We start from the raw sequence: 25,796 nt of genomic DNA, 5'->3' as shown, positions 1-25,796 counted from the left end.
CAGGTCTGAGTGACTCTCCCGATGCCCGTTCCACCAGCACCCCCATCCAGCTCCTGCACCTCCATCCCCTTCCGACCGCCCTGCTCCAGCTGGCTCAGCACTGGGCTCACAGGGACGCTGCGCCCCCACAGCTCTTCCTAACACGGCTCAACAAACAGACGAAAACAACTTAAAGCAGGTCTGAGCAAAAAGAAACGTGTTCAGGGAACGGAGTCGGGGGGGGGGGGGGGGGGGGGGGGAGGGAAGGGAAAAAAAAAAAAAAAAAAAGCAAACAAAAAGGAGGCCATGAGGCCATGTGGCGATCAGAGGCGGGCCGGTGTCACCGCGCAGGCACGGCCGCGGACCCGGGGACAGCGCGGTGCCGCCGGCGGGCGCAGGATGTGAGCTCACGGCACCGCCCCTTCCCCGCCCGCCCGGCGGTGCCGGTTCCGCCGCCCCGAGTCCCGCCTCGCTGCCTCTCGCCGCCTCCGGGGCCGGGGGTCCCGGCTCCGCCTGGGCCGGTGAGCGCTGCGGGGGGACCCGCGCCCCTGGGGCCGGCCCGGCGGCCGGGCCTGGGCAGCGGCGGCGGCCGGGCCCGCTCGGGGCGGGGAGCGCGGCCCGCGGCCCGGGCGGCGGGGCGAAGCCGGGGCTGAGGGAGATCCGCGCTGTGCTTGTCCCGGCGGACGAGGCAGAGCCCCGGCGCCGTGCCCGCGGCCGGAGGAGGTGCCGCCATGGGGAACCAGCTGGCTGGCATTGCCCCCTCGCAGATCCTCTCGGTGGACAGCTACTTCTCGGACATCCACGACTTCGAGTACGACAAGAGCCTGGGCAGCACCCGCTTCTTCAAGGTGGCCCGAGCCAAGCACCGGGAGGGGCTGGTAGTCGTGAAGGTGTTTGCCATTCAGGATCCCACCTTGCCCCTGACGAGCTACAAGCAGGAGCTGGAGGAGCTGAAGATAAGGTTACACTCGGCACAGAACTGCCTCCCCTTCCAGAAAGCCGCCCTGTCCGAGAAAGCGGCCATGCTTTTCAGACAGTACGTACGGGACAACCTTTATGACCGAATTAGCACCAGGCCATTCCTGAACAACATTGAGAAAAGGTGGATCGCTTTCCAGATCCTCACTGCGGTGGACCAAGCGCACAAATCCGGAGTCCGCCATGGTGATATTAAAACAGAGAACATCATGGTCACCAGCTGGAACTGGGTCCTTCTAACTGACTTCGCCAGTTTTAAACCAACTTATCTTCCTGAAGACAATCCTGCTGACTTCAATTATTTCTTCGACACGTCCCGGAGGAGAACGTGTTACATCGCTCCTGAGCGCTTTGTTGATGGCAGCATGTTTGCCACGGAGCTGGAAAACATGCGGGACCCTTCCACTCCTTTGGTAGACTTGGCAAATAGCAATCAGCGAACAAGAGGGGAGTTAAAACGTGCAATGGATATATTTTCTGCAGGTACTTGGAGCTATCAGGTGTTGTTTTTGACTAATGCAGTGCAGAAGAGCTTAGAAGACTCATGTAGTACAGTATAGCTACACAAGAACATAGTAGGCTGCTTAATTTAAGTGTATTGCTATTCTCTGAGGAGAGGAATCACAAACTATTCTGTTGTGGCTCAGCTATGCTCTAGGAAAGAGGTGGTTCATCAAGACACAGTCCATCATCTTCTATTGGCAGAGAACCGTGTGCCTCATGGGGCCTGAGAGGAGAAACCAGTCAGTTGGCCATTTCTGGGGGGACTGACACAGCTTTCAGGATAAATTGGCAATACTGGCTCTAGAAGCCCCTTCTCATTTTATTTTCCCCACAGGCACGAAGTGGGAGCAAAGTGCTGTTATGATCCCAATCACAAGTACTGTTTAGAGTTTGGCTGTGGGAGACTGCCTTGAGTCTTGTCCTTGTCTTGAAAGTATTGAGTTTAGCCCTTGTTTTTGAGGGTTTTTTCTTCCCTTAAAGTCATTCAGAATATGAATTGAAGGGAAATGGTTACTTTTACAAGTTGCTCTTATGACCAACCTTCCAGGACACTCCACTGATAAAGCAGACTATTGGGAGCAAACTGCAGGAGTAGATCCTTTGAAGAGAGACTGGTATCATGTACACAGCACTGGGGGTCTGTTTTTAGCAATCATGTGTGAGTGAATATATGCTGTCTCCCAGCATCAGCTGTGGGAGCAGAAGTTATTTCTTTATCTTCTGTAAAAGGGCTGCTTAATTTTGACATACTATCCGATCCCTGCTGACTTACCACACTCTTACCACACGACAGTGATGTGGGTTCCTTTTCTAGTGATGGATTTTCCTGCTGGCAGGTGGCTGATGAAGTCACTGCCTCATGTTTTCTAATTGCAAACTCCTCTGCTGTTGACATGCTTGAAATAAATTACTTGGAACATATTTCAGGGATCAAGTATAAAAGCCAGGTTTTAGAGCTTGAGATGTTATCTCTTTCCTGCAAATTAATTTGGCAAATCATTTGCCTTATTTTTAATCTAGCAAAGACTTGTTTAGGTTTTATTCTTGTCTGCATATAGAAAACAAAGTTAAAGTGTCTGTTTATATTCCTCTGACATCTTTGACTTCTCTTTTTTCTTTTTATCCCAGGTTGTGTGATAGCAGAGCTCTTCACAGAAGGAGTACCCTTGTTTGATTTATCTCAGCTTTTGGCTTACAGAAATGGCCTCTTTTCCCCCGATCAAGTCCTAAACAAAATTGAAGACCGCAGTATCAGAGAACTGGTAAGGATGAACTACAGAATTAGAACCATCTGTGTGTTCTGCTTGCAGTTTATTTCACGTACTTTGGTAACAGATTGCTTATTGTTTGGGTTTGGGTTTTGATGATTTTGTATTACGAATGTCTAAACCTTTGATCTTTCTCTCCCGCTCCCTCCTACTTCTGCCTTTCTCAAGGTCACTCAGATGATCCATCGAGAGCCAGATAAACGTTTAGCAGCTGAAGATTATTTGAAGCAGCAGCGTAACAATGCATTTCCTGAAATATTTTACACTTTCCTTCAGCCTTACATGGCCCAGTTTGCCAAGGAAACGTGTGTGTCAGCAGATGAGCGTATACTGGTCATACGTAAAGATCTGGACAACATAATTCACAATCTCTGTGGGCATGATCGCACAGAGAAAGCCGAGGGAGAGACAAAGGAGAATGGTCTGGTTATTCTAGTGTCTGTGATAACTTCCTGTTTACAGACTCTCAAGTACTGTGATTCAAAACTGGCTGCTTTGGAGCTGATTCTTCATTTAGCACCAAGATTAAGCGTAGAGATTCTTCTGGATCGTATTACTCCTTATCTGTTACATTTCAGCAATGACTCTGTGCCCAGGGTGAGGGCAGAATCTGTGAGGACACTAACTAAAGTTCTGGCTCTCGTCAAAGAGGTGCCACGCAATGATATTAACATTTACCCAGAGTACATTCTGCCAGGCATTGCACACTTGGCCCAGGACGAAGCCACCATCGTCAGACTTGCATATGCTGGTAAGAGGACATCCAGTCAAAACTCCAAATCTTGAGCCTTTCTGTATTCTCTTAATTGTTTCTGTCAGTAAAACCCTCCAGAAGTCTCAGAAGTGACTGCAGGCAATGACACCTGTACTCGCATTTCATTAGCTCTGATTTTTTCCCTAAAATGGCCTGGTGGAACTGAATAAATACAAAACGAACCTAAAAGCATCTCTGTGTTGCTGGGTTGCAGAGCTGTTTTCTAGCAAAAGGAAATTTGATATGCAGGGGCTGAAATTAGATTACTTGCTCTGTAATAGACTGGCTTATACTGTAACAGATGTTTTCTTTAGATGTTATTCATATGTGTGAGTTATGCACAGTTCAGGAAGAAGCTTTGTAGTCATGCCCGTGTTTGCTGTTTACCATGTACCTTTATTTGCTATGACTAGGACATTTTCAGGTGTGTTGTTTTAGTTTTGGCTTTAGGATTTTTTAAGTTATAAATGAAGTTTCCAGTTGAAAATGTCTCAGGTGATGTTTTTCTTACTAAGTAAATTGATAAAACTACTCATTGAAGACTTTGTATATGTAATGAGTAGAACCAGTTGCTTGTGGTCACTGTGATCAATTTAAATTTCAAATCCATCGATGTATTTAAAGGTAGTCTAACTGAGTTAACTTCTGTTACTATAGTACACTTTTGGAAGTGTTCAGACTGGTGACTTAGGAGGATTTAGTCTTTGGACAGGCTTCATTGGCATGTTGCTGTTGTTTTGGATGACACTCAGAACGACTGCTTAAGTGGGACTTCTGCCTTGATGTTATTGTTCCTGTGCCAGCAGTGGTGTGACCCACATAATGCAGCCTGAGTTGCTTCAGCAACTTCCAAATGGTGCAGAACGGTGCCAAATCGTCTGGATAGATACACTGACAAATGTTCTAAAAGTGGATTCTAGCGTAACAAGTTGTTATTCACTAGGATACATGTCCTGGTGTGGTGGTTTGTTGTTATTTTGTTGTGCAGTCTACTATGTGGCAATGTTAGTCAATTCAGAATATTTGGCCTTTACATTCTATCAGGTTATTTTGTCACTAAACTGAGATTAAGTGGCATTTAGGGCTGGTTCTAGAAGAATTAAGTTAGTCTTTGTTACACCTAATATCATCAGGTGATTTTTCCACTTTTTTACATGAGATTTTTCCACTTTTTAACATGAGAAAAGTACTGTGTGAATTGATGTACTTCAGTAGCTTTGCTGGGAGTCAACAGGAGTGGATTGACCAGAGCATCCTGTGTAATTTCAGTCCTGTTTGCCCATTGTGACTGGTGTTGTCAGTGGCTGTAATCTCACTTCAGGGGGATCATGAGACTGTAAATTGGCAAAGTAGAACAATTCTTAACCAGAATGTTTTCCTTTGCAGAAAACATAGCATTATTGGCAGAAACAGCTCTGAGATTTCTGGAGTTAGTCCAGCTGAAAAATCTGAATATGGAAAATGAGCCAAATGGTGAAGAAATGGATGAAACATCTCACCCTAGTGATAACTATGACACAGGTAATGTCACTTTTTGCCTGCTTAAAATAGCAAATCATGGGCCAAAGCTCCTAGGTAACATTGATCTATACTCATCTCTCAAAGTTTAGCCTTCCTGTTAAATGGGAAGAATGTTTTGCCTTGGCCAGTACCAAAGTATGTTACAGCTTCACACAGACACCTCTGCTCTGAATGTTGTGAGAGACAAAAAAGGGTATAAATGAATATATTTTTCTTCTCCAGAGGTCCTCAAGGTATTTGATTGTGATGCTGGCTGCCTGGCTGCATATCCAGCTTCACTTCCTACTTGTCCCATAAACAAGTCAGCTGCAAAAACACGTCTGTGTTCCAAATACTGCTTCTGTTGGAGTGGGAAGCATCATTAGCTTGGGAAAACCTGTCAAATTCCAGCATAATCATTGTACTGTATTTTTCAGTCATTCTTTGTTTTCTGTTCCTCACAATTCTTATCTGTTTGCCTGGCAAAACTAAATACGTGGATGCCATTTGGCAGCAACATTACTGTAACTTTGTATTGTAACTAGTGCAGAGAATGAGCTAAAATCCTAAGGATGGATTTTCTTTTCCTTTCCCTTTGGAAAGACACATGGTAATAAGTGACCTGTGTGTCATCTGCAGTGCCTTTTAGTGTTGCATAAATTCCCAGAATGATGCTGGGCAAGTCTTCCTAGCTGGGAAGAGTTTGTGGTTAAAAATAGCCATTTCTCTTCTGGGCTGAGTAGATCAATCTGTGACTAATCAGAGTTGGTAAACATCCTGCATGTATTCCATTTGGGGAAAAGGCAATTATCTCTTAACTAGGTGCAGGATGATACTTTAAAATAAAACAGCAATGAGTTTGCTAAAACCAAATATAAAAGATCCTCTTCAAATTCCTTCATGTAAGGCATGGGGTGCTCAGAATTTCTGAGGAGTGAGAGAGAAGCTCCATTGTATGGCCTGTGTTTCTAAGAAATTCTGTCCCCTGTCCTTGAAATAGCTTGGAGATGAAGGATGCAACACAAGGGAGGAAGAAGCTTGAGTAGGTCTGTTCTTTTCATCCTTTTAGGAGCCAAGCATGAGAAATTTGAACCCAGGAGACAGATTTTTCATGTGAGTGATATACAGGGTCATGATAGAAAGCAAATTAGCTAAACTTCTGACTGCAGGCAAATGGTAATCACCTCTCAAAACTGGTGCAGCAGTAGCTGAAATTTTTGGGTTGCTTGTTTGAGATCCTTCCTTGTAGTTTTAAATAGTATGCAGTATGTTAACAATCTGTTATTTCCATTTAATAGATTTTTTTTAATTGTGTGATGAAGTAGAAGCCATAGGCAAGGTCATCTTCAAATTTTTCATCAGTATTGTTAGATTAACTGCAGAAATTTAATGAACCTGGAAGCACTCACTTTTTAAAGTGTTCTTATATTCCTCTCTGTATGCTTAATGAAGTGAATCTATCTACCTAACTAAAAAACATACTCTTGATCTGTTGTCAGTTCACAAATTTTGGAATTCATAGCCAAATAAACAAATCAAACCAAGATTTCCTGAAAGCATTTGTTATAATGTTGCTGCTGACTCACTCTGCTGCTTCTTCACATCTGCATATCACCTATATGTATAAAATGAGTGCAATCATCTTAGTGGAAGTTGCAACAAGTTTGGAATAAATTGATCTGGGTAAAAATGTCTCACATTTCTCTACTCTTTGGCTTTGTCACCACCTGATGCTTAGCCTGAAGTCTTTGGTAAGCCCTTGTTGGAACTGTTGAGGTTCTGTTGCATCACCAGTTTTACCAAGTTGCATGTTGTTCAGGGTGACCTGTCACTGTAACTCCTTTAGCAGCAGGTGGTACACATGCACCTGCTGTTTTTCCTCCGCCAAAATGTTCATCCTGTTGTCCCTTGCAGAGTTGCAAGCCTTGCATGAAATGGTCCAGCAGAAAGTTGTGACTTTGTTAAGTGACCCTGAGAATATTGTGAAACAAACACTAATGGAAAATGGAATAACACGTCTGTGTGTCTTTTTTGGACGTCAAAAAGCCAATGATGTTCTTCTGTCTCACATGATCACTTTCTTAAATGACAAGAATGACTGGCATCTTCGAGGAGCTTTCTTTGACAGCATTGTTGGTAAGTGTTTGGTTTCAGCCAAACAGAGTGGAAAGAAAATAATGTAAATAAATTAACAGTTTCCAGGACATTAAAAATAAGTAATATAAAAGTCCTTATAAATATTTCTATAATTTATAAGAGAATAGTTTTATGAATTATTTGGTGGAAATAGTTCTTCAGGGAATGAAGATGAAACAATGTAGATACAAATGTATACTTCTTCTAGTTTAAGTATTTAATACAAATAAAACTGGGGCATTTAAGTCTAGGGTAGATTAACATTAAAAATTTGGAATTTAAATTATTTTTTCCTTCTTCGAGTCTCTGCTACAAACACTAACTTAAAAAGCTAAATTATGGCAAGTGATTACTGGGATTTCTGCAAGCTCTGTAGTAGCTGAATCACTTCACATGTGCCCATGGTCCCATTCACTTCACTAGATATGTTCATATGATGACAACTAGGCACTGGTATATGCTAAAGTTATAACTGGAGAAGTTTTTTAGTGCCTTTAAAGCTCACCTAAAGATTTCTGTCCCTTCAGAATACTTCATAACAATTTTACAAATCTTACACTTAAGAGCTGATGTCATTACTGGTATCTAATGTGCCATGTATGTTGGAAATCCACACGACCATTGATGAGAGTCAGTGCTCAGGATAAGTGGGTCAAGAAAACTTTCCCAAGTGCAGTTCCTGAGAGCAAAAATAGTGTTTTGGGTGCATGGCAGAGAAACCATCGTGATCAAACTTTCAGTGGGGCCATTGTGGTAGCTACACATTCCATTGTGACTGAAAGCCACAAAATGCTGTGCTGGCAAACTGCTAAGAGGTGATATTGATAACTTATCAGAAATTGTTTAGAAGGAGCAATGGAGAAGCTAAAGCACAGGTCAGAGTGTCCTGACTTCTTGCAAAAGACACAGAGAGAGACTTGTGAGGCAATTAAAAGTAGAAGTGAAGGCATGTAACCTATATTTTTAACTCTGCTCCCAGTACCTGTTCAAAACATCCACAGAAGAATTCAGATTATGTTCTGAAGTTATGTTTTAATTTTACTTCAAGCATTTGCTTATCATTAAAACTGAGCTCTCTAACTGGTATAGAAGTAGGTGCAGGCAATACTGCCTGTGGGTGTGGGCAGATGCCCTGTAGCAGTAGCACTGAGGGGATTTCTCTTATCTCTGCTATTTCTCTCTTCTTCCTTCCTTTTAGCAAAAGGTTGCAAAGTACAGCATTAAGACATGAGCAAGTATTTGCTTATTACCTTATTAGATTAGAAAGGATAAAGTTATTTTATGTTTACTCTCAATTCTGGTAAGAAGACAGAATTTTCTGGTGTTTATCAATTTGCTTTGGATTTTTATGTGTTATTTTTATGTTTCAGGTGTTGCTGCTTACGTTGGCTGGCAAAGCTCATCAATACTCAAACCTCTGCTTCAGCAAGGTCTCAGTGATGCTGAAGAATTTGTCATTTATAAAGCCCTCAATGCTCTTACTTGTATGTGCCAGCTGGGACTCTTGCAAAAGCCCCACATTTATGAGTTTGCTTGTGATATTGGTAAGTTGGAATACCCTGTTTTCCTAGTAAAGAAAAGAAATCTCAGTACTACATAAAGCTACAGTGTCAGCTTAGCTATCTGGAATATAAACCTGTAGTTCTGTTTTAGTATCCAAACAAAATTGTGGCAAGGACCTACTGCTAGTTGAACCATGTTAGTGCTCAGGGCTCTAAAATAATAGTTTTGGTGGAAAAAAATTGTAAGCATCTTCTCAGCTTTTATATAGGGCAGCAGCAAAAAACACTCACTCCAAAAACTTTCTGTCTTAAGATCTTTTCTGGGTCTACATGGCAGCCTGCTGTAAAAAAAAATACTGGTTGCTTCAGGTAGTCCATCAGGCACATAACTTGCAAATACTTACATGTTAGCCTTTGAAGATGAGAGAATTCAGACAATCCTGATCATTTATTTTTCTAATTCCATAAAGCCATTAACTCAGTACACCCTTGGTTGGAGAGTTGGTCTCTCCTTCCTGATCAGGCTTATCAGTTTAATTTAGATGTGCTCAAGATTCAACAGCTATTTATGGGGAAAAAACGACCAAATGATCTTTTGAGATGTAGTTTGTTTCTTAATGTTTTTAAAATGCACTCAGAATTTGGGGCAGATGATCTGTGATTATGTCTCATGACTAGATACAGTGCCTTGACAACAACTTCTTAAAGCCCACATAATTAGGGGGATTTCTGAGTCTCATAATCTTAGAATAGAAGTAGTGACTCTTCAAGGAAGAGAGGGAAAGCAGGAAGGAATAAAGTATTTACTTAAAAGGAAAAAAAATAAATCACCAGTTTTAGGATTCACTAATTGTTAGAATGCAGTTGAGATTTATTTTTGGATTAGTCTCCATTGCAAATGTGTAGTTGACAATTCAGAATTAAAATGAACAAATAAGGAAAATACACTTTTTAGCAAGAGCGAGGAGATTGAGCAGCATGAGTACAGTGAAATCCATGAAATAGTTTCCTCCATATGAATGTTTTTACCTTGGTGCTCTGGAGGAGAGAAGGCTCAGTTTGGGAGTAATTCTATTAGAAGAAAATTATATCACAGGCTGCCATATGCAGGATGATCTCCTCTCTCCTATATGAATGATATGTTTAATAGCCTGTTTTTCTTTCAGCACCATTCCTATGTCACCCTAATCTTTGGATATGTTATGGTGCAGTTGGATTTATCACTGTGGTGGCACAGTATTTGAATATTGCTGATGTCTACTGCAAGCTAATGCCATACCTCCATCCTTTTATCACACAACCAATAATACAGGTAATTCTTCCAATAATATTAATGGGAATATGTCTGGACTAGCCATGATTCTGAAGTTTGTCTTGGCCATGCTCCTGACTATAAGGACCATATATACTTTTTTTCAATTAAGATTATAGGCAATTATAGATTTTTGATCTCTGCTGGCAGATTTGTAGAATGGCTTTTGCTTTCTATGTTTTAAAGACTTTTCTCTCAAATTTGTTACAAAATGCAAAACATTTTACAAAGCCTAAAATCGACAGGTTTGGTTTTGGTTCAAGCCTTTTCTGTCTTGTTTATAATCAAACTCTTGCCATATTTTGCTAGTTTAGAGAAGTGTAAAAGGCATAAAAAGTTGGCTGTGAAACAAGTGGGTTTGTGTTCTGTGCTTTGATCTACAAGACCAGTCTGTTAAGCAGTGATTACCATGCTTGTGATTTCACCAGCACCACTCCTGTGTGTCAGTGCTTTGCTGAGGATTGGGGCACAGTGCTCAGAGTGAATGAAGTAATTTACTATAAGTGCACATCCAGGAATGACCTGCATGATGCTGGTAGTGTGGTCATATAGGCATCTTTGCATACAACTTCAGGACCGGTAGACTGCACCTCTCAGGTGTTTTGATAGATAAGAAATAATTGCGGTTAGTATACATTGAGAAAGGCATCCCATGTTTGACATTTTGCTGTAAACCTTGCAGATGGGAACTTCACTATAATAGCATTTTTTCCTTGTTTGTGCTGTGTTTTAGGCATTGATTTGTAAATTTGTCTTGTTCTCTTCCTGCATCATGTTAATATATAAATATTTTCTTCTTCATTTTAGTATATAAATCTTTTCTTTGCTGTGCAACACTGTATTTAGCAAGCAAGTAGTGGGTAACATTAAGTTGAATTGTAATACTGAGTCCTCACTCTAGACTAATTTTGAAGTTTTTTTTCATGTACATAGTAAGATATGAGAAACACTATATAGGAAAGAGGGAAAGAGAATGGAGAAAGTCTGACATGACCAACACAGATGCTATTTTCAACAAAGGAGACAAGTTGAATCTAGATGATTTGTACAAGTTATATGGATATCATCATGTTGACTGGTCTGTTGTTTTGAATTGCAGGTAGACAAAGAAATAGTCCTGTTAAGTGTACTTAAGGAGCCTGTCAGCCGTTCCATATTTGATTATGTCTTAAGATCAAAGGATATCACAAGCCTCTTCCGACACCTTCACTTGCGGCAAAAGAAGAGAACTGGAGCTCTCTCCGAGTGCCCACCCCCAGAGGACCCTGCCATTGCACAGCTGTTGAAGAAGCTTCTCTCACAAGTAATTGGCTTTTATTTGTACTTTAAAAGTCAGGCTTGAGACTCTTGGGCTCTGTACACCTCCAGAAACCCTGACCTTGCAGTAACTGCTATGAGGGACTCCCAGTCTGAGGTTCTGATCCTCCAAGCCTTTAACTTCACTGATTTCAGTATATGCTTGTGGGACAAGTTGTTCAGAACTTAAAGATTTTTAAAAGACCTGCCAGATACAGAGACATACAAATACCACTTAAGTCTTTAAAAAATGGCTGTAAGTCTCAAACTTCTGATGTATTTATGATGTGGCAGCATTACAGGGCATTGCTGGAATAAGTGCATTGTGCTGGATAAAGGAGTATGTACTTGTCAAAGCATGGACATGTGTGCTAAAAGCAAATGGAGCTGGAAAGTATTGAGGCTCATGTGTGAAGAGGGGAGCATAAAGAGTCACCCACCCCAAGTAGTGAGGACTGGGAGGAGAAAGGACTGGAGCTCTGTGGGCTTTTTTCCCTCTACGGCTTGTGGGCTGTAAGCATGGTCTAGGTAGCAGCTAAGCAGATTGCACCAGACAGTGATCCAGCATTCAGTTCTGCTCTGCCCTTTCACTTTTCCTTGCCCCATTCCTTAGGAGGAAAGATATTCTTACACTACAGTAGCTTACCTTATGTTTTGTATGAGCAATGGACTGATGCTTTGAATTCTGGGGATGTGCTCTTCTGCATTCCTGAGCCAGTCATTAATTTTACTGCTTCTTAAATCTTCATGCCTTGATGCATGTAATTGTTAAAAGAGAGTAATATTACCTTTTCTTTTATTCTGTAGGGGATGACTGAGGAGGAAGAAGACAAACTGTTAGCACTGAAGGACTTTATGTTAAAATCTAATAAAGCTAAAGCCAATATTGTGGATCAGAGCCACCTGCATGACAGCAGTCACAAAGGAGTGATTGACTTGTCAGCTCTGGGAATAACTGGGAGACAAGTGGATCTTGTTAAAACAAAGCAGGATTCAGATGACAAACGTGGTTAGTATATTTTGTGATCTATATAGTTGAAGTCTAGCCTTCCTTTCAGGGTGTTCTCAGTAAATCAGCTTACATAATTATCATCATCCTCACTGAGTTTGCAATAGGAAAATTACTGCTTCTGTTTGAAATATGAGGTGGTGGAATGTTCTCTGATCATTGAAAAGTGGGAATTATTTTTTCCTCTGAGTATTTTTTTATTTTGACTGCATGTGCAGTTGTTCAGCTGGCTGTGACAAACAGGACTCTAGTGATTCATGGCAACAGTATAAATGTTGAAGACTATGTATCTGCTCTGTTTCTCTCAACAAGTGCTAAGCTCTTTAACTGTGGACATCCTGGATGTTTTCTTGAGGTAGCCTGAAGAAAACTGAAAACTCCTCAAGCTGGCACTGAGGACTTCTCAACTGTTGCTCATCCAAGTACATACTTTTTCACCCTAGGGTTCTTCAGCTTCCCATCCACTCCCATTTTTCTTTTTTTTTTTTTTTTTTGCCTGCTCTTCTTTCAGCTTAAAAAACCTCTTATATTTTCTTGTTCAGATCTGAAATCCACTTGCTGCTAACTTTTTTCCCAGTTCTCTGGAATTCCAGTTCTCTGTATACTCAAAATTCTTCTTTACCAGACAGTTTGAGCTTCCTCTTAACTCTCTCAAGCTTGTATTTCCCTCCTCTGTTACATCACTGGTAGGTGCTATGTTTTTACATGTAAAAATACAGAAATATCTGTAAAGCCTATACCTATTAACATCTTATTTCCACAGTTAGGGGGTTTTGCATATAATTGTAAAGGAAAGTATAAAAATATAGGATTTTTCGGGGTTTTGGTTTTTTTTGCATCTTTGCATCAAGAGTCAACATGATTTAAAAGTTAGTATATATGAAGTCTACACGTGAACTAATTTGTTTCACTCAAAGTTGTTACCCTTGGCCTTGTGCCTCTGACTTTTCTTCACTGACTTTGTCCAAATTTAATTTGTCCCATGTTTTTATTTTTCTGTCTACATTTTACAGTTCTAAGTGACTCTAAAAGAATGCTGAAAATGTTGCAATTATGATGGAAAACTGATTGTATTTGATACTACCAATGATTTGTATACTGTGCTGTTAGAAATTTTTTCTTGATGTCCCTGCTCATTGCACACAGGGTGGTTGGACTAAATAACCCAAACCCTTCCATAAGAAAACCTTTCAATAATAAAAAATTATGTTGTGGTGGAGTCTAATCCTGCAGCCTTCTAGCTGTAAGCTTTCCCTCTAGTGAAGTGATTTATTACATGAGTAAGCTATAGGATCAAGAAGATGTGAACACATGGCAGGTTCTTTGTTTGGTTTCCCTCATAAATGGCTGTCAGCTGATCTCCACAACATAGCAGTAGGGTTTTCTCTGTACACAAATAACAATCTGGCATGTAAACATTAGACTTCCATATAGTCTCAAAGTAATGAGTGATCCCGAGTGAATGATGTTATGCTAATGTTGGGATTTCTTTTTTTTCTTCTCCTCCCACCTCCTCCTTCTCTCCCTCCAAACTATTTATAGCTAGAAAGCATGTAAAGCAAGATTCAAATGTAAATGAAGAATGGAAAAGCATGTTTGGGTCCCTGGAACCAGCAAGCATCTCCCAGCCAATATCCAAAGGACATGGGCAAACTACTGATCCTGAAGCTATCCAAGCTGGGAAACCACTTCGTTCAGAGTCCTCAGCTGGCATTTGTGCCACTTTGTCCTCCTCTCCACAGGTATACATGAAAAATATTATGTCCTCATCTTAAACTGAAATGATTTAATTGTTTTAAAGACAAGTGGAACTATGGGGATGTGATGTTCTTGTTTTGTTCAGAGGTTATTTGACACTGGCCATGCTATATTGGCGGGTGTCTTCTTCAGCAGAGTTGCTGACATTCAAGTTCTTATTTTTAAAATAGGAACTGAGAGAGGACTGAAGTAAGTTTAGTCTGTTGAACAGAAGAGCTTCACCAACAAATAGATGCTTTGCACAAAGAGATGGAGCTTTGTGTAGACAATTATTGTGTAAACTTTTTGGGTGGTGAAGGCTTTTCCTCAAATTCCATGTCCAGATACATGTTGTGAGGAAGAGATACCATGGTTTTAACTTGGAAATCACAGCAGCATTTAGACACCCTGTAGCTGTAATACTTAGTACTGGCTAGAGAAGGATAGGCTGGGAGCTCTGCAGGCCATGGAGGCATCTCTTGACACTTTGGCTTCTAGCTGGAGATTAACTTCTGCTAGCTTTAAATGAGCGTGTCTACCCTGAACTCTAAGGGAAATACTCTACACTTTGTTTTTTAAAGCCTAGTGTAAATGAATTTGAGAGCTAACCTTTAATTCAGTCAGTCTGGAGAGCAATAACTGCCTCTGGAGTAATCACATTAATAGGTGTGCACAGCACATTACAGTTTCTATAGACAGACTACAGAACAGAGTAGGCAAACAGGGTAGAATAAGCAAAGGGTTAGTCTTATATATAAATAATAAATTTCACTATTTTTGCCTTCATGCAAGCATTAATTTTTTTAATGCTAATTAAGTGCTAATTGGTTCAATAAAAAAGATTTTTTCCATTTTTATTCACTATGTGTGACCCAGAAATCTTATGAGGGGGATTTATCTGTTTGTAGAACATAAGGCATATATTTTTAAGGGCTGATTCCTTACAGGCATCTGATGGAGCTGTTGTCCAGCCCAGGAAACCAACCTTGCAGGCCCTGAGCAGCACAATGTCCCCATCTGCACACCAGCTGCGCATCACCACGTGCAAAACTGAGCTGCAGCAGCTGATCCAGCAGAAGAGAGAGCAGTGTAATGCAGAGAGACTTGCCAAACAGATGATGGAGAATGCTGAGTGGGAGAGCAAGCCCCCACCTCCAGGTACATCACAAGCCACTGAGGAGGTTCTTAGATAAAAAAATTTATTTATATATATACATATATATAAAATTTGAGTCAAGATATCATGCTTTCATGGAAAAAGTGCAAAGGATGAGGAAAAAATTCTTAGTTTAGGAACTGTGTTTACTGTGCAGAACAGCTATGACCTAGTGTTTAATTTAGAACTGAGCAAGTAGGCTTTTGCCTTTAATATTTAAAATGTCTTAACACTGTTTTCAGTGCTTTCTGTGCTTTGCAGTTGTAATGACTGTACCCTGCTATAGTTAGTGGATGGATCTAGGGGGACATGCATGTTCCTAATTAGGTTGTGGTTTTGTTTTCCCTGTAGGATGGCGTCCCAAAGGGTTGTTGGTGGCTCACCTTCATGAGCACAAGTCTGCAGTGAATCGCATTCGAGTCTCTGACGAACACTCCATTTTTGCCACTTGCTCAAATGATGGCACAGTGAAGGTCTGGAACAGTCAGAAAATGGAAGGAAAAACCACTACAACCAGGTAGCTTAAAAACCTGTGGTATTTGGAGCTGCAGTTTTAGAGTGAAAAATAAAGTAGAGCAGGGAGTGAAATACAAATCACTTGTGGGTGTGCTGGAAATACCAATAAGGAGATATATTGGTGTTCCTCTTGACTTGCATCTATAATATTAGATTGCTGTTTCAATTAGTTAATAAAATAAAAAAATGCAAAGGGACTGCTTTGTAGCCATAATAATTGTAGGCTTTTAAATTTAATTTCTGTACATATATAAATATATTCTGATGTTATTTAAAGACAAAATTGGCTTTTTTGCTGTCACATTTTGTAACAGCTAAAATGTTATTTTCAGAGCTCTCTTAAGAGCCATTGGTTTTAAGTAGGTGTTTAAGAGAAGTAATGCTTTTTTTAAGTGCCACCAAAATTAACCTCTTTTTTTCTCTCCCTATATTTCTCTCTGTACTTTTTAGATCAATTTTGACATACTCTCGGATTGGAGGACATGTAAAGACACTTACTTTTTGCCAAGGCTCACATTACTTGGCTATAGCTTCAGATAATGGTGCCATCCAGCTTCTTGGCATTGAAGCCTCCAAACTCCCTAAATCTCCTAAAATTCATCCAATACAAAGCAGGTATGTGCTTAAAGCAGTTAAATTTCACCACACACAGAGCTCAAGCTCTTCCTCAGATAAACCTTTACATTTGCTCTAGGCTTCCTGCTGGCTGAGCCCAGACTGTACTGGAAGGCTGTAATCCATGTTCTTGTCTTGCTTCATAAAAAAGTGTTGAAAGGCAACTGTGTAAAGCTGACCATTCTTAGCTGGCTATAGGATATTTGTACTTCCTGTGTCACTGAACACATGAGCTTGAAATAGCCATTCTGAATAGTTCTCCATTGTTGTGTTTATGTACTGGGATTAGTTAGTTCCTTTGTTGCAATCTTAATATTTAAAAAGTGATGTTGAAGGTTCTTTACAGGTCATTAAATAAATGTTTGCAGATGTATAGCATGTGATGTGGCCTCAGACCTGCAATTTTTCCTCCCAGGCTCTTAATGTGATAAGGTGGTAGAGATATGGGTAATAGCATACTATTTAGGGGAATCTTTGGGCTTGGTTTAGCTCTTTCTTACCTCCATATGAGCAGTGTTTGAATATTTCTCACTGAAGCTACAACTTAATCCTCATTTTGAGTGAGACATATATCCAGGCTTCAGAAAGTACTCACAGTACTGCTGGTGGCGTCTCACAGGTGTGGAGCAGAGAGGGAGAATCACCTCCCACAACCTGCTGCCCACACTTTCTTTTCTTCTATTGTAGCTAGCTTTTTTGGTGTGAGCACACACTGCTAAATCATTCTGAGTTTCTCATCAGCCAACACCCTATGTCTTTCTGCTCAGGGCTGTTCTCAGTGTATTCTCAACCCAGCCTGGGTTTGTGATTGGGATTGCCCTGACTCAGCACAGAGCTGTGTTTATGTCTGCAAAGGGCTGCTGACAACCTTGCAGGACCTATCAGAGAGAGATTTGAGGGAACATAAGTATCCATTGTACTAAAATCAGAAAACTGCTTCTGGCAGTTGCCTTAAGAAGTGACACAAAAAGGAAAAAGCGGCTCAGCATAAGCTGTGGGAAGGAGTCTTAAACTTGGAGGGAGTCATACATGTGTCTGAATTAGTTTATTCTTTTAACCCAGGTCATTAGATCTGAAGGATGATGGCTGTGTGGTAGATATGCATCACTTCAATTCAGGAGCACAGTCAGTCCTGGCCTATGGAACAGTTAATGGGTCTCTGGTTGGATGGGATTTGCGATCCAGCAGCAATGCTTGGACACTGAAACACGATTTGAAGTTAGGCCTCATAACTTCATTTGCTGTGGACATACACCAGTGCTGGCTGTGTATTGGTAAGCCTGTATTTCTTGTCAGTTTCTTTCTCTTCCCTGCCCCCCTCTTCCTTATGGTTTTCTCTTACAGTAACTACAGCTCAAGCTTTTGTTTGGTCTGATTTTACTAGCATATGCTTTTCCCAAACAAGAGGAGAGAAATATTTTCTCATCTATTTTTGGGAAGCATTCTGCCTTCTAAGTACTTGAGGCTGAAGGCCATTTTCCTAGGAAGAGAGCACAAGGATAAGAATGAAAACTCCTATATTTATCCCTCTGACTAAGGGGAGCTTTTTCTCACCAGGAACAAGCAATGGTACCATGGCGTGCTGGGACATGAGGTTTCAGTTACCCATCTCCAGCCACTCTCATCCTTCCAAGGCCCGAATCAGACGCCTGCTCATGCATCCTGTCTATCAGTCCTGGGTAATAGCAGGTAAAAGATGTCTTAAACTTACCTTAAACTTGTTATTAAACCAGTTTTTCTTACAGTTTCTGCTTCAAGCCGTGGTGGGAAGTTGAAAAGGAAAAAAGTAGGGTTTAGCCATTGTCAAAATGATAGACAGCCTTTACAATTCTCATCTTCTGAGAATTGCAGCTGTCATGAGGGGCCCTTCCTTTGTGCTGTCTACCCCATCCCTTGTTAAGGACAAAATGTTACAAAAGATTAAATTCAAACTCATGATGTGTTGAAGCTGATGGGCAATCTGCTACCACCTTTTGTAGAGCAGAGACTGAATTCCAATTCCCCCTTCAATCTAAGCCAGCTGTGTCACGGGTTAGAACTTTTAGAAATCTCCAAATTCCTTATCCAGTATGGTTACAGCTGCTTCATCCTCACTGCATGTGGCACTCTCATAGACTTTTTTATGTTTGTGTCAGGAGGATATTCTGAAATGGACAAGAACCTTAAACTAATCCTACAGTAACGCAATGTATCAAGTTGCTGTAAAATTAGCGTAATTTGAGTTTCATAATTTGTTTTCTTCTTAGGCTTCCTATTTTGAGTTATTAACTACCCTGGGAGATAAAACAAATTTCTTGAAAAAACATACAAATAAAGCAAGTTTCACTGTGTTTTCTAGTTTGTTTCCTCCCTGTGAAAGACTAATGAATGACAAAGTTTGTAATTTTGGATTATTATTAAAAAGTCCTTGCCTGCTAGGTTCCTGCCAGGCTTGTAAGCAATCTCTTGAACAGAATTCTTTGCCTATCCACATGAATGTGGAATTTCATTGTAGCTACTGAACTCTGTAACTTTGGATTTTTTTCTTATATGCATAGGAGTATTCTGCAAAGTCCCTGATGACTATGCTGAACAAACCATCTATCCTCAAAGAAGGCTGAGAAATTATCTAGGGAGGAAACTGAGGGTTTTATAAATTTTTAAAAGGGTTGGGAATTAAATCCGGTTTCCTTTAAACTTAAACCAGGCACTTTTAATTATAGTGAAGCTGCTTTCAAGAGGTAAAACCAAAGTACTAGAGCAAGACTAACACAAATGCTGCAGGGAGCAAAGAGAGAATGTCTCTGTTTGATACCCTCTATGTGATGTCAGTAGAGCAAACAACAAGAGCCAACCAACCTGTTTTGTGCTTTTTTCACTGCCTGTCTCTTTCCTGTAGCTGTTCAAGGCAACAATGAAGTCTCCATGTGGGATATGGAAACTGGCGATCGGCGCTTCACTCTGTGGGCCAGCAGTGCACCACCCCTTTCAGAACTGCAGGTCTGGTCTCTTTCTTTTCCAGTTCCTCTTGTGTAGGGTTAGAACAGCCTTAGACTCCATGCTGTGCATCCTTACAAAACTTGCCCTGGGATTCATTTTGGCATCATAACTGTTTTACTTGTCAGAATTAAATACTCTTTGTAGAACAGCAGTGTAACCTGAATCTTGACTGGTACCTTCCACTGTCTGTGGAATGTACTTGTAACACTCACTTGTTATACCCCCCTCATCTTCTTGGAAAACCAGTGAGATGGTCAAGCTTATAAAGATTATGAGAAAGCCAAAATTCATGATGTGGCATCTTGTACTTACTTTTACTTGCTGTTCCTGGGGCTATGCATACTTCTGTAAGCATCTGCTCTTTTACACAATCTTTCTGTATTATAATATCACTACTACACTTAACTGCTAGTTTAAAGCATGAAGTTGCTCATCTTCTAGAATATAATTGGGAAAGGAGCAATCTGGAATATTGTTCACAAATGCATAGACAAAAATTATCACAGCTGCTTCTGTAGACTTTGTAAATGTGTATCTGGAATCTACTTAAACCTAAGTTGGTACGTGCTACAAGGATTGCAGGTTGAGTTCATTTCAGTCCTGCCCTTTTATTACACAGGGAGCTCCATGGTCTTAGTTAGTTTTCTGTTGTATATCTGTCCCATAATGCCTTCACAGTCTAAAAATGTAAGCATCCATGTGTTTTTCAGTAGGATTTCCCTGCCTGATTATTTTTAAAATAGTCTCTCATCATTGAGAATGTAATTTCCAAGATTCAAAAAAAAAAAAAAAAAGGATTACTGAGGGTTAACTCTGTTGCATTGCTCTCTAAAGTCTAAGGGAGCAATTTACATTCATTATTAAGATGTGGCCCATTAAAGTAACTTGGCATTTCCCAGAAGGATTTGGAAACTGGGTGAACAAATGTGGCAAGGAATGTATTCCCTTTCTGAAGCATAGTGACAGCTATTGCTAATGAGTTGTTTTTATATTCTCTTTTTCCTGCTAGCCTTCTCCTCACAGCATCCATGGAATATACTGTAGTCCAGCTTCTGGTAATCCTATATTACTGACAGCAGGCTCAGACATGAAAATCAGGTAATCAAACTAAACAACTTTCTTGTTTGTCACCCTCCCCTCCACCCCTGCTGGTGTACTAAATTTTGCCAAGTGTTGCCTAAGTAATCTCTAAGAATCCAAAACAATAATACTGAACATGTGTTCATTAGTAAACATCAATGAGCTGAGAAAATTGTTCTCAGCAAAAGGACTGCAGAACTTGGTGCCTCTCTGAAACACAATGTGCACTTTGAAACACAGAGTGTATCCTTCTGTAGAATTCTTCACGGGCTCCGTGACAGAAACCAAAAAATAACTCATGTGTGAGCTTGATATGAGTGTAGATTTCTCTGCATCACTCCCTTCCACTAAGTGTAGAAAGCAGATAGCATTTGTGCCCACTCATTTTCATTGTAAGAGAAAGACCACTTTTAAGCAGCTATTTTAAGCTGATAAAATTGAACATCTCACCTTGATTTTGTTTCTTCATGTTTAGGTTTTGGGATCTAGCCTACCCTGAGAGATCATATGTTGTTGCTGGAAGTTCCAATTCCCCATCTGTTTCCTACTACAGGAAGATAATTGAGGGCACAGAGGTGGTTCAGGTATTTTGCTTTGCTTGATAGACACCTATACTGCTTGCCTTTGGATGGCCCTATGGATTATATTCATTGCATGATGCCTTTAATTGTAACTCACTCATTCTTTGTGGATGGTGTCAGCATTGCATTTTTGGGCAGTTGGGGAGAAGTTACTTTAAAAGAAAAACATAATTTGTTTTTGACAGAATTGGAGTCACCAAATATTTTTACATGAAGAAGCCAGAGACATATGTTTCTTATGGGGTATTTAAATTTAGACTTTTAACACTTTTGGCTTTGATCAGTGTTTGGAATGGCTTTTGAGTAAGATCTTAGCAAGGCAATGTGAGATTGTACTGGCACTTGGATAATACAGTAGCTGCATGCTGAAGATTTTGCTACATCCTTCAGAGTGACTTTGGGAGCTGGTGGTGTTGCTAGTTGTTAAATAGCAGGATGTTTTGTTTCAGTCTAACAAAGTGAGTGCTACTTCAAAGGTGACTAAAACAAGTCAGTAGGGGTCTACCCAATGCACTGCCTTTTTAGAGTTTCTTCTCAAACTAGTAATTTACATTCATACTATTGAGGCAGTTTTTACAAAAGCTTTGGGAAACCAAAATGTATGTGTTCCTATAACTTTTTCCCCCCCATTGGAATATCAAACCTTAGTATCATTGAAATAAATATTATAAAAACCCTCATTATTTACCTAATTAAAGAGCTGTAATATCAGTTCAGATTAAGACTTAGGCTGTGTGTGATGAAAAGAAATGAACCAAGGAGTAATCCTGAGAAAACTGTCAAAGGGTGTGAGGTTGTATGGTTGGGCATTTTTGTTAGATTGCTTTTTTGGTGGAAGAGATTTTGCACTCTTCTTACACTAACAACCTAATATAGATGACATTCTCTCTTTGCAAATGCTCACCCTTCTGTAAACAGTATTTCTCACTTTGTTTTTACACAGGAAATTCAGAACAAGCAAAAGCTGGGGCCCACTGATGAGACCCCTCGGAAGGGTCCAGAGTCTCTCCCAGTTGGGCATCATGACATTATCACAGATATCGCCACTTTCCAGACCACACAAGGGTTTATAGTAACTGCCTCAAGAGATGGGATTGTTAAAGTGTGGAAATAAAAACTGTACTAATATATAGTATGTAAATATTTGTAATAAAGAAATAGTGTTATAATGAAGTTTTCAAGGACTGTTTCCAGTTAATGGAATGGAATGGACTTCAAAAACTATAAAAGTGGTGATAAAATCAGTTACCTGTATCCTACCACCCTTCCTTGACACATTTCCTAATCACTTCTTATATTAAAGCTTTTTTATATCCTTAGCATTTCCTTGAAATATAAGGGAATCTATGAAGTCACTTATCTTGGTTTTGACTACATTGTTCTTCAAGAACCTTTCAGAAAATTACTTAAGGATGTTCCACATGACACATTCTAAATGTGCACAAAGCAAAGAGCTGGTGTCTAACTGCTCCTGTGTTGAATCTGAAAAATTAAATAAAACCAGTGCACTGATGTCCCTGTACATTCTAATAACTAAAATAAAGTCCACTTGAGCTTCCCTGTTTGGTACTTGGGTTTCTTTGCATCCGTGGTTCCACTGCAGTGATTCCACTGCCAGATTCAGCTGCCAGAGCCATGGGGCTGTGCATTGTCATTTGAGATCAGCTTAGAGTTCTGTTAATCCATAGCTGTCCTTTGACAGTTGTGTCCAATTGTGCCTTGCATCCAGCTTGCTTTAAACTTGGCTAAGCTAAGTCTAAGGCTAAGCTCTGCTGTCCTGGGAACCTAAAGACAGCTGCACTGCTGCACTGTAGACATGCAAAAGGGGAAAGAAAACAAAATTATATTCAATAATATTTATCAAAACTCTTACATCTTATAGAACACTATTCTATCAGTAGCATGGATTTTTCAGCTACAAACTTATTGTTCCCTTTAACAATGAAGGCTTCTGGCTAAGTGGGAGTGCTGATTTACCCAATAATTCAGGACAGGTGTTTATTTTAATATTTCTCAGTGTAGCAATAATGGTTCAGTCCCTGTTCTCCCTCCCAAACCTGGAGAAATGGCAAATTAAACTCAGCAATTTCATCAACATTTAATCAAAAACATCTTAGGAGCTTGGTGTTTCACTCACAGTTCAAAGCACAAGCAGCTGCCTAAACCTGTCCCAAAGCCTGAAGTGCAAAGATACAGGACATTGTGTACAGAGGCAGAACTGAGATTCAGCGAGTACAGGGGAATAATTTGTAGCTCCTTCAGGAAAGGTGGTCTTAAACTAAAATTATACCACATTGGTGACAGTTGCAAATAGACAGTTTTGGTGAAATATTCAAAGGAAAGACAAGGGGAATGGAGAACGGATGTGGAAGGGCAAGATATTTGCGGTGACGTTTCCTCTGTGCTTGTGTCAATAGAAGCTTTGTATCCTCAGATTAGGCCTGAAGCAGAGCTTGGCAAAACTTTAAAGGGAGGCTGAAGCAGCAGAATCCCATCAAAAGAAGGCATGTATTTTCTTACCAGAAAGGCAGTTCCATCTGTGCTAAAGGAAATTACAGAGACTGCAAAGGTGGAGAGCACAATCATGAAAGACTCCATTTAACTGCCATGATGATGATGACATCCTACTGCTGTGTGACATTTAAGCAAGGGTAATGTTTTCAGATAACACATTCACAGTAGCATATTGAAGACTAGTATAAGGTAAAGGAAACCTTTCAAAAGTTACACTAAAATGGAAAACAGGAAAATAAACTTTGGAAACCATATACAAAATGCAATATAGAAAGGCAAAATATATTCTCAGAAAAATATTCTGCAAGAAATAAAAATAAGTAATAAACTCCTTTCCCAATATCTTGGGAATGAGAATTTGACAGTTTTTGTTTGGCCAATAATTAAGGAAGGTGTAAGAGATTTCAAACAAAACAAGGCCGTGGCAGATAATTAGATGGGTACTTTGCCTCTGTGTTCATCATGGAGGAATTCAGGGGGGTCGCTATGCTGAAATCTTGTCCCTTTTCTGCACATGTATATATTGTGCCACGGGATCTCTTTGCCTGAAACATCTGTCAGGTTGTTAGGAGAGGTTTCAATCAGTAGTAAATTGCCAAAAGCAGAAAATTCTCATCTAAAAGAGAAAGGGCATCAGGCATGAAACAGCAAAAGTGCTAACTATGGTTTGGAGCCTCTTGCTTAAAACTGCTCTAGTATTAAAAAGGCTGAAACTGGCAGAATTCACACCAGATCTTTTAGAAAAATCCTGGGGAGTTTTGAGACCAGCCTAGTGTATGCATAGGCAAACTATTATGAATGATTAAAAAAGCAGAGTTGATAAAGATGTCAGTAAATGTGCTCTATCAAGGAAGAGGCAACATGTAAGGTGGAGTCTGTTATCGTAAGCTTATATTTGAAAGAATTGCTAGCCATGTGAACAGTACACGTTTGGCTGATTGTCTTGCTTTTCTAGAAGGCTTTGGACAAATTCCACAATGAAAACCTTCCAAAAATAATTAATCTTGTCATCTGATACAAAATATTCCCACATATAACACTGTTAAAAACGGTTGTTAAATTAAATGCTATTTAATAGTAGTATTTAAATACTGCTTTTCAGTAGACTAAAGCTATCAGTAGAGGTAGATGACCTCTGTTTGCATAATGTTTATCAATGACTTAAAAAGAGAAAGGAACAGCAATATGCCCAAAGTGGCTGAAGATAGTAAGTTACTTGAGGCAGTAGGAACAAAAAAGTGGCTGCAAGAATTTTCCGTAAGGATTTTGTTATGGTGGATGGTAGAACAATCCCATGTAAAATTAAATTATTTGTAGGTAAAAATGGTGTGCATGGTAAACACAGTCCGCTCTGGACTTTATGTTTATAATGAAGAGTCCTGAATGAGTCCTGAATAAATAGTCCTATTTATCCTAGGGAAAAAAATGTTGGAATTATAACACAGTCCTATGAAACTATTAACTCAGTACTCGGTATTGATCCAGAAGTTAAAACAAATGTTAGACACTACAAGGGAAAGAATTGGATAATACACCAGTGAACAAACCCATGGTGCCCTCTTACTGTGAATAATGTGTGTAGCACTTCCCCTTAATAATGAAAAATATATAACTGTGGGAGGCACAGAGAGGCCTATTGTGAGTAAAGAATGGTTTCCACATAAAGAACCATTAACCAGACTCCAAGTCAGCATCTGGAAAACAGAAGCCTGAAGAAAGAGATAAGAGATCTGTAAACAAGCAATGACACGAAGCACTGAATATGCAGTAACAGTTTGCTCATGCCTTTGATGCAAGAACTACAGAGAATCTCATAAAAGATGAGATAAACATGTACCAAAGAAGCTACTATTTTATAAAGCATGCAATTAAGTGATGAAACTCATTGTTTTGGGCTGTTCAAATACAGTACTTAAGTACATTCAGAGCAAAGAAGAATCCATAAAGGGCTACTGATAACAAAACTGCTATATACAAAAACACCATATAGAAAATTAAAGTTGTGATTGCAATAACTCCATGAATTTTCTGACAGGAGTAGCCTGTGAAAAAATAATAAAATTTTATTTGTGTACACACAGGTTTCTGTAAAATGGGAGAGGAAATTGTATTTTTATTAAAATAACTTCTTGAATGGAATTCAGTTTCCATGAAAACAGAAGTGGCTTGATGTTAGCAAGACTGTTATGAATTACCTGACTATTCTGAGATTTAAAAATTCCAGCCAGAATCACAAATCCCATTTCCTTCCAACTTTAAACACTCATGGAGTAATGTATCCTGACTACAGGAAAAGCAAAGACTTAGCTTTTCTCAGATAATTTACCTCTTGTCAAAATTAGACCAGCTGCCATAATGCACAAAGGTGCCATGGATTTTG

General features: G+C 39.9%; 1 protein-coding gene across 1 annotated transcript; it reads left to right on the top strand.

Annotated features, from left to right (window-relative positions):
• Positions 1-390: 390 nt before the first annotated feature.
• PIK3R4 (phosphoinositide-3-kinase regulatory subunit 4) lies at positions 391-22,460 on the top strand. Its single transcript, XM_079302023.1, has 19 exons — positions 391-1,440; positions 2,590-2,723; positions 2,898-3,480; positions 4,870-5,004; positions 6,898-7,119; positions 8,490-8,663; positions 9,788-9,933; positions 11,033-11,236; positions 12,037-12,238; positions 13,781-13,980; positions 14,923-15,133; positions 15,483-15,648; positions 16,098-16,262; positions 17,325-17,536; positions 17,820-17,951; positions 19,141-19,241; positions 20,251-20,339; positions 20,797-20,905; positions 21,846-22,460. Exons 1-19 carry the CDS (start codon positions 711-713, stop codon positions 22,014-22,016), a joined length of 4,086 nt encoding a protein of 1,361 aa, XP_079158149.1. The 5' UTR covers positions 391-710; the 3' UTR covers positions 22,017-22,460.
• Positions 22,461-25,796: the final 3,336 nt, after the last annotated feature.

Source organism: Erithacus rubecula (assembly GCF_903797595.1).
Source record: "Erithacus rubecula genome assembly, chromosome: 3".
Classification (NCBI taxonomy): domain Eukaryota; kingdom Metazoa; phylum Chordata; class Aves; order Passeriformes; family Muscicapidae; genus Erithacus; species Erithacus rubecula.
This window is presented reverse-complemented; position numbering and strand designations above follow the sequence as displayed.